Genomic DNA, 11,229 nt, shown 5'->3' on the forward strand with positions numbered 1-11,229 from the left:
TACAGGTGCACATCACTGTGCCTGGCTAATTTTTTCTATTTTAAGTAGAGACGGGGTCGTTCTCTTATTAAGGCTGATCTTGAACTCCTGAGCTCAAGCGATTGCCCCACCTCAGCCTGTCGGAATTCTAGGATTACAGGTGTGAGCCACCGCGCCTGGCCCAGGGAACTCCTTTCCTTCCACACTATTGTGTCTGTGACTCCGTGGGTCTCTACCACCTCCCACTGCCCTTGGTAGAGCATCTGAACCCAGCTCTTATCTTCTCTTGTAGATGCAGCTGCCATCTTGCAGGATGAGCAGAATAAACGGCCCTGCAGGAAGTTTTTACTCACAGGTAAAGTGTTCTGCTCAGCTCTGGTCCCAGTAGGGACCTACAATGACAGGATCCGAGCCCACTTTGCAGCCTTGGCTCCACCTGTAGGGCTTTCCCAGAGGTTGTATTTTAGGACTTGCCAGGCCTAGCCCACAGCTCTTCAGACCTAGAATGTGATTTAATCAGCTGCTTGGTATTAGTCAGCACTAGGAGATTGCAGCTACATCTGGGAGACACTGATGAGCATAATAGACTGGCTGATTAAGTTAGCCTAGGAGCCTGACTTGCTCTATGGCCTTCTGCAGGCAGGGCTGGAGATAGTAATAGGTCCAACAATCTGAGGAAGTTCAGAATCAGAACCAAAGTGTTGATTAAACTGCTCAATACTCAGCTTAAAATGCATATAGTTCAAAGAGATAAAAACCTCAGTAAGTATAGGAAACAAAGGTAAGTAGTGGTAGGGAAAATAAGACAAAACTAGGAGAACAGTCTCCTCTGTGTTTGTCCAAGAGGTCCTGTGTACTTTCTAAGGATTTGGCCCTGGGCTTCCTAACAGCCAAGGCAAAGAGGAAAACCACAGTGATTCACATGGTCTGTAAGGGAGCTTAGCACTGAGGACAAAAATGTCCCTATGTGCTGTTGAGCTAGGGAAGATGGGTGAATGGTCATGCTCGCCTCAAAAAGGTGGCTGCCTCTGGAACAGGCACCAGGCCTACAGATGGGGCTCCTGACAGACTTCACCTTGATGTGAATACACCACTGATAGATTTACTGGCACAGGACACATTTTTTTATCCCTGGTTGAGATTGAGGCCACCCCAGCCTTTGTTATCATCTTGGCAAAGCTACCATTGAAGCCTTCCTGAGGATTACTCCAACTATGGAGGTGGGGCAGTGGGTGGGCAGAGGCATGGCATGTGCTATGGCCTGGAGTGGAGAGAGGAAGCATGACCTTTCAGGGACCCACATGTAGTTCATTGAGACCTGGAGTGGTGAGGCTGGTGATGAGAGACAGCCTGCAGAGGCTCATGGGATCCAATCATGATAGACTTTGGTTGGCTGTGACCCCCAACACAAGGGGCTTCCAGAGAAACATGAGCAGGGAATGTGAATCAGATAGGTTGCTCTGCCTGCTGAGTGTGGAGGGGGCCAGAGAGTCCAATTTTTCATTCTGGGCTAGGATTGCTACTCTTTAGGCCCTGAAGTCCTGCCCTATAACCCCTGGAGACCCTCATCAAGGTACTTCTTAGCTCATGGTGGGGGCAGCATGTAATTCTGTCTTTCTGTCACAGGCCAATGTGACTTTGGCTCCAACTGCAGATTTTCCCACATGTCAGAGCGTGACTTGCAGGAGCTGAGTATCCAGGTGGAAGGTGTGTCTCAGGGGGTAACCTGGGCTAGTTGGGAGGGTATGGGGTTTGGGGAGCTACTTTGTGCCTCCCACCTCTCATTGGCAGCCAGCAGCTCTGTGGAGTAGGCCAAGGGCTATTTAGCATGACTGGGAGCCTGGTTTGAGGAGGGTATCAGGAATAGCCTCTAAATGGCCTAGACATGACTAGACATGCCTTGGGACTGTGTTCTCTGAAAGAGGACCATACGTGGCTTCTTGCCCAAGAGCCCTGAGGATTATGCTTCAGTCTCACCTGGCCTTGTGGCTGCCCTGGCAGTCCTTCACAGATACACTCAGGCCCCCAATGAAGAAACATACTGAGTCCCCACAAAGTGATGCTCTGGGACAAGGGGATGAAGAAAGCACCTTTCCTACCATCAGGAATCTCATAGCCTGGTGATTTCAGGGAAGGGCGAGTTCCGCTTCCATGGAAACTGGCCTGTCTGCCTTAGGGAAATTCACTTCTCTCTTCTTTTTATTTATTTATTTTTTGAGACAGAGTGTCACTTTGTCATCCTCAGTAGAGTGCCGTGGCGTTATAGCTCACAGCAACCTCAAACTCTTGGGCTCAAAGTGATTCTCTTGCCCCACCCTCCCTAGCAGGTTGAACTACAGGCATCCACCACAGCACCTGCCTATTTTTCAGAGATGAGGTCTCTCTGTAGCTCAGGTTAGTCTTGAACTTGTGAGCTCACGCAATCCACCTGCCTCAGCCTCCCAGAGTGCTAGGTTTATAGGTGTGAGCTACCCACCTCCCACTTCTATTTGAGAACAAGGACAGTCTTTGTATGTGCCCCGCAGCAAGTCAGAGTTCCCCTCTAGGATTTTTGAGGGCCACCACTCATGCTTCTCTGTCCAGGTAGCCTCAGGTAACCAGCAAGTGTCTGGGGAAGCTTCACCTTTACCCTCATCCCCCTGTGGGCAGAGCTGGCAGGCTCTGTTCCTTGCCCTGGGAACCTGATAGTGATGGCAGTGTGGCTACAGCCCCGGCACCAACACAGGGTTTCCAGGAGCTTTCCCTGGGTGGAAGTGGCCTTATGGGGCCAGCCAGTGAGTCCTGGCAGCAGTGGCATCTCCAGATCTTTGCTGGCTGTGGCTCTCAGGGAATGGCTGGCCTGTGATGGGGAGAGCACACGCCAGGAGTCTGGTGCTAGAGATGACACCTGATAGAGACAGGGTTAGTGACAGGCCTGAGGAGACTACGAACAGAGGTGTGGCCTAGCTGGCAGCTTAGACAGTCCTGGCTCCACCATATCCCCTGTAACCTGGGCACATGGCTTAACCCCTTGGAGGGAGTGTTCTAAGCAGTCAAAAGTGATTGCCCACACACTGTTGTTAGCCCAGAGCTCAGCCCCAAGTGAGCCTTGGTCCATGAGTGTGACTGTTTCCTTTGGCCTAAGCTTCCATCCTAGACCACCCAAAGACCCTGTGTGCATCACACACTCACACCCAGCTCATATGAACTCCATTCGTTGCTTGGTTTTAATTCACTGAACAATGGCTTTTTGCTGTGATCAGATAAACCAGGAAAATTGAGGCTCTTTACTCTGCCCATGTGGCAGGTAGAAGAGCCGAGATCAACCCTGTTCTACAGTCTGTGCTGCCTCCCCATGCCCCAAGGGCCAGGCTCCTTATAGGCACCATTTTGTTTCCAAGTTCCTAAAAGCTTGGGAGGCAGCCAGTCTGGTGCTGTCTCCGTTTGACGTGGAAACAGTGAAGTTCAGAGTACTGGGTGTGCAGATGGCTTGGGGAGGTGGCAGCAGGCACCTGAAAGGTTTCTACAGCAGCCTAGGGCTTTGTGGGAGGGTCCAGGTGTGCATGAGTATATCCCTCACTTGCCTTTGTCTCCCTATCACTCCCAGAGGAGAGGCGGGCCAGGGAGTGGCCACAGGACACTGCCGAGCTCCCTGAAGGCCATCTGGAGGACTGGCTGGAGAAGAGAGCTAAGCGGCTTAGCTCAGCACCAAGCAGCAGGTACAGGCCCTATGGGTCCCCTCCTTCTATACCCTCTGAGAGCAAGACCCCTACCTGCCTTCTTGAAGCTGAGGAATCTCTGAGAACTGCCCAGACCCAGGGGCCAGGCACAGATCTCCCACAGAGCTCTCTGAGGGGCCATGTTGGTTCCTAGGCCCTAGCCAGAGGCTGACATGTGTGTTTTTGAAAGTGCCTGTTCCCCATAGCTTGACCCCTTACAGAAGTCTGTGCTGGCTGAAGGGGAAACAGGTGGCCAAGCATATTTGACTCTTCCTCAAGTCCATTGCTAGGAGCTTTGTTTACTGAGCCCCCAGTGTGCCAGTCACTGTGCTACCCACTGTCCCCTGTAGGGCCCTATAGGAGGGGAAACTGAGGCTCACAGGAGGGGTGTGACTAGTGCAAGGGTATACAGCTAGGAAAAGGCAGATCCAGGATTGCACTGAAGTGTGACAAAAAGGTTATTGTCCCACTGTTCCCCTAAGGAAAGGATCTGGGGGTGGACCCAGCACTCAGGGTGCTCTGAAGTGGACAGGGTGCCCTTCACTTCTTGCATGGGGAGTGCACTGAGTCCTGGCTGTGCTCTGTGCCATCTCTGGTCCTCCTCTTTGAGGGGAGGGACTCAGCTGACACTTCATGTCAACAGATCAAGGCACAGGAGCAGGCTGACTCTCTAAAGCCAAAACAGCATCACAGACAAAAACCACACGTGGGGCTGTTGGGCCCTTGCAGCAGGTGTGGAGGAGATGAGGCCAGAGGTGCTCACAGAGCCATGTAGTACTTGAGACAGGTTTGTACAGGGCAGAGCTTCTTGTCTTCCCCATTCCCCAGGGAAAGAAAATAGTTAAGATATTTTAAAATTACTTTTACTTACCTTTAAGTCTGTGCCAATTTTTTTTTTTTCAGTTTCTTTTCTTTTTTTTTTTTTTTTTTTTGAGACAGAGCCTCAGGCTATTGCCCTTGATAGAGTGCCATGGCCTCACACAGCTCACAGCAACGTCCAACTCCTGGGCTTAAGCGATTCTCTTGCCTCAGTCTCCCAAGTAGCTGGGCCACAAGAGCCTGCCACAACATCTGGCTATTTTTTTTTTTTTTGTTATAGTTGTCATTATTGTTTGGCAGGCCTGGGCTGGATTCGAACTTGCCAGCTCTGGTGTATGCAGCTGGCACCTAAGCCACTTGAGCTACAGGCGCCCAGCCTATGCCCAATTTTTGTGTCCCAGCCTTAAAAAACTAACTCAAATGTTGGAGTATGATGTCCCCTCCTGTGGTCCTGTCTGTGGGGTTGTGGATGCCCCCTTGGGACTGGCTACCATGCAAGGACCCACATCCTGTACCCCACGCATCAGAGGGCATGGCCTTCAGAAGCCATCTGGAAAGCTCTACTTGGCCTCTGTGGGCCCCATCCTCTCTCTGCCCTTTACTGCATTACCCTGGCCATGATCCTCCCTGCTCTGGTTCTGTGGTGTCCTCCACCAAAAGTTCATAACACAGGTCTGGGTACCTCTTGGGCCTGTGATAAGAGTTCAGGGAAACTCTGGCTGGACTAGAGTAAGTGTCAGTGGGTGGGGTAGAGATGGGGTGCCCCGATGTCCCTGCCTGGGTGACAGATGTGTCCTAGTGCCATCTGACACAAGGCACTATAAATATGAGACTTGGAGAACTAGGGAACAAGATGGGTGAGGCTGAGTGACTGGCTTGAGTCACAGGTAGAGGTGGTGACCACATGATGGTTGGGTTTGGTGCTCATAATGTACCCGACACTCAGCCCTGGACAATTAGGGAGACTGGCATCCCCACTGCACAGCTGAGGAATCATAACTTCTCCAGGATGTTTGTGACTGTCCTTCTCACACACCCACTGCCTTCACTTGAGAGAGAGCTGAGTCCCTGCTCTGTCTACACCCCCAGCTGCCTCTGTCACCATGTTCAGGCTGGAATAGAGTCTGTAACTGGGGCCCACCCTCAGCTCTTAGGGGTCTGAGCCCTGCCCTCCCAGTCCCTTCCTTCTGGCACCCAGCCTGGCATCCTCCAGAGGATACAGTGTTTCTCTCTCAACAGCTACTTGTTCTCTGTGCCCACCTGCCTGGCCACCTGCCTCCTGAGGGCTCAGAGCCAAGATGAATTAGTCTGAGTGGAGCAAGCCTGTCCAGGCTTAAGAAAAAGGGTTTTGGAAATGAGGTGACTTTATTCTTTTTGTTTTTTTTTCTTTTGAGACAGAGTCCCAAGCTTTCGTCCTTGGTAGAGTGCTGTGGCATCATAGCTCACAGCAACCTCCAACTCTTGGGCTAAAGCAATTCTCTTGCCTTAGCCTCCCAACTAGCTGGGACTACAGGCACCCAGCTATTGTTTGGTTGCAGTTGTCACTGTTGCCTAGGTGACCCGTCAGGTTCGAACCCGCCACCCTAGGTGTATATGGCCAGTGCCCTTGCTGACTGAGCTACAGGCGCCACCGTGACTTTATTCTTGTTCTTGTCATTGGTGCCTTAGCCTTCCCAGCCCTCTCCTGCTGGCTGGTCTCAGGAAACATGACCTCTATTCCCGTTCCCTGGACACCAGGCTTTGACTCCTGCCCCTACATTCATGGCTCCACTCTGTGCGACTCAGGGGAAGAGGGAGATTCAAGTCCCAGGCCATCTCAGTGTGTTCCTGTACCCCCCTTTAACCTGGAAGCAGTTTGGCAGGCACAATGCCCTCTGTGCCCTTCCTGGCCAGCCACAGCCCCCCTCCCTGGCCTCACCTCCTCTCTCAGCTACAATTCATTCCCCCACCCCATGGCCATAAGGAGCCCTCTCCATCCCCTGCTTCCTGTACCTTCCTGACTATGGGGTCACCTTCTCATCTCTTGCAACTATCAGTTGCAGTGGACACTTGGCAGTATCTTAGACGTGGCAGTCATTTGTAATTTCGGGGCACCTTGTGCATGTTGTTTCCTCTGCCAGAAACTGCCTCCCACCTCTTTGCCTGGCAAAGCCAGACTTAATCCTGGAAGCTTCTGCTAAGACATCAATCTTTGCAGCCCCTGGTATCCCCCTCATAGCCTGAGCAGGCTTGGGGGTCCCAGGACATGTTGACGGCATGATTGGGTATTTGGGGGAGCAGGGTCCCCAGCCTGGATGACTGTTCCCTGGGTGTTAGTGCCAGGGCCCTTGTGCTCTGGAGACCTAGAGCAGCCCCTCTTTCTCTGTGGGTGTCTGTTTCTTCTCCCAGGACAGAGGGCACAGATGGCTGTCTGGGCCACCTCAACTTGAGGGATCCAAGACCCATAGGCTAAGCAGAGCACCCCAGGCCAAGTCAGCCCTCCTTGTAAACATGGGGACATGGCAGCTCCATGAAGCCCAGCCTGGCAGCACTGTTGTTCCCCTCAGCAGACTGACCCTGAGGAATCTGCCAAGAGCAGCCAGCAGCAGGGAAGGGCTGGCCTCAGACATGGGCTAATCCCCCAGTGAGGCCAGTGCTTGTCCCTGCTTTCCATTGTTGGCTCTTCAGATTGTGACTTTATCCCTCTTAATCTCCCCTTTTGGACCCTTCTCTGGTCCCTGCTGCCATTCCAGCCCATCCTCCTCCCCAGACTTTGTTTCCTTTTGATGAGGACCACAGCTGGGGAAAGGCAAGAGAGCTGCTCCTGTCCTTGGACACAGGGCAACCAGGTCACAAGAGAAGCCCCAAGAAGAGTAGTTAGTGCCACATGTGAACCTCCATGTCCCTGCGCTGTCTACTGTGCAGGGGCCAGAGGAGTGTACTCCAAGGTTTAGTCTCACATCTGGGGCCCTGGCCATGTGCCAGTGTGTGAGCAGCCGCAGGGTTTGCCCTCAGGGCAGGTAGGGCTCTGGGCTGAACTGTGAACCCAAGAACTAGCTCCCAGCTGCCCAGGAATTAGCCCCATTTTCTAAAGGAAGGGCCCACAACCCAGGGGAAGGAGCTCCCCAGGATCACACCCTCCCGGGAGAGCCCACTGTTCCTGTGGTCCTGCAGGGAGCCCAGGTTTGGCTGGCAGCTGGGGCACTCCCTTCCGGCAGCTGTGGAAGGCACCTCTCCCCCTTCTTCTTGCGGCTGGCGGAGTTTATGAAATCTCCCTAGTGCTATAAATCATGTCAAGAGCTGCTTTCTGTACTTTCCAGCAGGCAGCAAGCCATTCAGCAAGGGATGTCCCTGTCCTCTCACACCTGAAAGCCCTGAAGGCTGCACCTAGGGCTCCCTGAATCCTGGACTCTGTGTGGCCAGATAGGCCCAGAGAAGGACAGGCTGTATAAGAGCAGTGGGGCCATTTCCAGGACTTCTGAGCCCAGGCCTCCATCCCCACCTGCCCCTTGGAGATCTAAGGCCTCCACAAACCTCACAGGGGGCCCAGGCCCTTCTCTTTCAGTAGAGGGCTGGCCAGTGGGCTTAAAAACCTGCCAGGGCCTCCCCATCCCCAAAGGCTGGAGTAGGGCTGGGTGGGGGGCTGCTGGGGCAGAGGGAGCTGAGGGGAGAGGGGAAGTATCTGGAGCCATGTGTGGATTGTATTCCAGTCCCTTCTGCTCCACCCTGACACTGTTACTTGGTCACATGACAGGCTTCTTGAACCTCAGTTGCCTCATCTATAAAATGGGGTTCCAGTAAGGATTCTTTTTTTTTTTTTTTGAAACAGCCTCAAGCTGTCACCTTGAGTAGAGTGCCGCTGTGTGGCATCACACAGCTCACAGCGACCTTCAACTCCTGGGCTTAAGCGATTCTTTTTCCTCAGCCTCCCAAGTAGCTGGGACTACAGGCGCCCGCCACAACACCTGGCTATTTCTTTTCTTTTCTTCTTTTTGTTGTAGTTGTCATTGGTGTTAGGCAGGCCCAGGCTGGGTTCAAACCCGCCAGCTCTGGTGTATGTGGCTGGTGCCTTAGCCACTTGAGCTACAGGTGCTGAGCCTCCAGTAAGGATTCTTGAGGATTCTCTGTAGGCCACGATGTCTGGCCTAGTCAGTGGGCTCTGGGCACTGTGGCATAGATACCCTGTCACTCCCTGATCAGATGAGCATCCAGGGAAGTTCAGAGTGCTCAGAGGATCAAAATGCTTCAAACCTGAAAAAGGCCCTGTAAAGCAGGCCAAGTGGGGCTTGAGTCCAGAAGAATGTGGAGCAGGTGGTGGCTGGGGAGGCTGTCTCTGTACCTCCCTGGGCCCCTCAGGACAGGGTGGCCAGGCTGGGCACAGAAGATGCCTTTCCTAGGGCTTCAAATTGGCCCTGAGGTCTAGGGGATGTGAATTGAGGAGGAGGAGAGGGAGTAGCATGAGAAATGAGGCTTTTAAAAAAATTTTAGACAGTATTTTTTTCTGATTTCAAAGGCTTGCATGCTTGTAAAACTTTTGAAAAGTATAAAGAAGTAAAAAAATCACCCATAATTGCACCACTCAGATAGAACCACTGTTAACATTTTGCTGTGTCTTCCAGAGTTTTTTTATGCATTTATATATTTTATATATCTTTAAACAAAAATAGTATCATGCTATATACAGTATTTTATAAGCTGCTTTTTTCTCCCTATTCACATAGTATGTTTTTCCTCATCAGTGCATATAAATCTGCCTTAATTTTTACGGAGGCTGCACAGCGTTCTCGGCTATGGACGTGCATATGTGTTTAATCAGTCCCCACAGGTGGGCACTAAGGTTATTTCTATTGTCTCACGGTCATTGCTATAGCTTAGTCTCTGCCTACAACCCCTCTAGTTCCTAGAGGTAAGGTTGCTAGCTCAAAGGGTCTGCATGTTTTCAAGGCTTAGCCTTCCAGAAAGGTAATGTAGGCAGCTGACCCTTTCCACAGCTAGGGGTGGGGGACCAGGTGAACCGGGGTACAGGGTACCCCAGCCTGGGCCTGGGCTTGGGCTGTGCCCCATTCTAATTCTCTGCCCCTCTCCTTTTCTCTAGGGTCCAACCCATCAGAGCCACTGTCTTCCAGTACCCCTTGGGCTGGCCACCAGTTCAGGAGCTACCCCCATCCCTGAGGGCACCCCCTCCTGGGGGGTGGCCCCTGCAACCCAGAGTCCAGTGGGGCTGAGCCCCTCTTCCGGCCTGGCCCCCACCTGATCAGTTCTCTCATCAGTCACAGTGAAGCCAAGGGGAAGCTGAGCCCCCTTCCTACTATGCCCTAGGAGCCTCTGAGACTGTTGGCCTGGGCTCCAGAGGTCCCACAGCCTCAGCCTCCTGCACCTGCCCACTCTCCCTCATGTGATGTCTTAAGAGGATGGGTGAGAAACCTCCCAGATGTTCATAAAGTCTTGTCTGTCACCACAAGTGGTCTGGCGGTGCTTCCTCCTGCCCGGTGTTGTGGGCTTCATTGCCTGTTTCAGAGGTTGGGCCAGGCTAGAATGAGATGTGATCTCTCCCAGGGAGATCCAAATCACTGCACTTCTCCCTGGGGACCAGTGGTGGCCCAGCACAGCCAGACAAAGGATGTGCCAGTGTGGCTGTGCCTATCGCCTGGTAAGAAGTGACTCCAAGTCTGAAGAAAAGAGCCCGAGGACTCTGCTGCTGTCCCACCCCAGGCAGAATTCATAACCCCCACATCTGCCCAGGGTGAGTGTGCCCAAGTATTTGGGATGTCACAGCAGGGGCAGGGACAGGAGCTAGTCTCCAGCCTCAAGGGGGTACAGAAATGGGGGGACCCAGGAGGGCAGCTTGGGTCTTGGGAGAGCATCCTGGCCGAGCTTTGGGGCACTGACAGTACTGGGTTTTGCCAGCTCCTCAGTCTAGGGGTAGTGTGAGGACCTGTCTAAAGTCTAGCCCTGGAGGTGCCCCTCCAGGGAGGTGGCTAGTGGGGACCCATACAGGCTGCCTGGGCTGTTCAGAGCCTTCGGGCCCCAGCTCTCTCTCACCTCCCTCAGTTGGACTACAGTTCTAGGTTCTGTGCAAGGGTGGTGGGTGATAATGTCCGTTGGTCACTGAGCCTCTGGTGGGGGGGGGATCAGAATAGGGGGAAACTACAAGGTCACCTCAGATGCCCCATTTTCCACCAACTTCTGCCCTTCCTACAAATCCCTGTTGAAGTGGGAACTGAGGCCAAATCTCGGGCCCTCTGAGCCTCAGGCTTCTCACCTATGAAAAGGGCTGGCTCTGGCCTCAGTGGGTGCATGGAGGAGGGCTCGGTCCTGGAGAGTCAGAGGAAGGGACCCAGGAGGACCAGCCTCACACTCTCCCCCAGGAGGAGGCATTTTGGCCTTGCCCTGGGCAGGCAGCCACCCTCTCTAGGCACAAGGTACCTCCTCCTACCTAAGAAACCACTGCAGTGCCTGGATCCTGTGGCTTCCTATACAAATCCCTCCTTAATTTCCCAGGATTTCTTAGACATCAGGAAGAGTTAGCGCTACATACAGGCTAGGATGGGGGCATAGCAGCGTGTAGGTGGGGCAGGGGCCATCCTCAGAGCTGCCACCAGGCCCTCCACAGCCAGGCCACAGCTCCATGCAAGACCCATAGGATGGGTGAGGTGGGGTTACCAGATGTCCAGGCCCTAAAGTACACACAAATGGTGGCCCAAGGAGCCAGCTGAGGGAGAGGGCTGCAGGCGGTGGAGGTGTGGAGTGGACC

The 11,229-nt window shown here is 53.2% G+C and overlaps 1 protein-coding gene across 7 annotated transcripts in view; it reads left to right on the top strand.

Annotated features, from left to right (window-relative positions):
* The window catches only part of ZMAT5 (zinc finger matrin-type 5), a 33,038-nt gene extending 21,827 nt beyond the window's left edge, over window positions 1–11,211 (top strand). For 2 of the 7 annotated variants that reach the window (XM_053587482.1, XM_053587478.1), the window contains exons 3-6: window positions 272–334; window positions 1,606–1,686; window positions 3,566–3,677; window positions 9,571–11,134. In XM_053587482.1, coding sequence (XP_053443457.1) covers window positions 272–334; window positions 1,606–1,686; window positions 3,566–3,677; window positions 9,571–9,700 — 386 coding nt within the window. In that variant the 3' untranslated portion in view covers window positions 9,701–11,134. Of the gene's footprint in view, window positions 1–271; window positions 335–1,605; window positions 1,687–3,565; window positions 3,678–9,214 lie in introns of all 7 variants that reach the window. The other 5 variants (XM_053587484.1, XM_053587481.1, XM_053587479.1 and 2 more) reach the window with 5 other exon arrangements.
* Window positions 11,212–11,229: the final 18 nt, after the last annotated feature.

This window comes from Nycticebus coucang, chromosome 4, assembly GCF_027406575.1.
Source record: "Nycticebus coucang isolate mNycCou1 chromosome 4, mNycCou1.pri, whole genome shotgun sequence".
Lineage (NCBI taxonomy): Eukaryota > Metazoa > Chordata > Mammalia > Primates > Lorisidae > Nycticebus > Nycticebus coucang.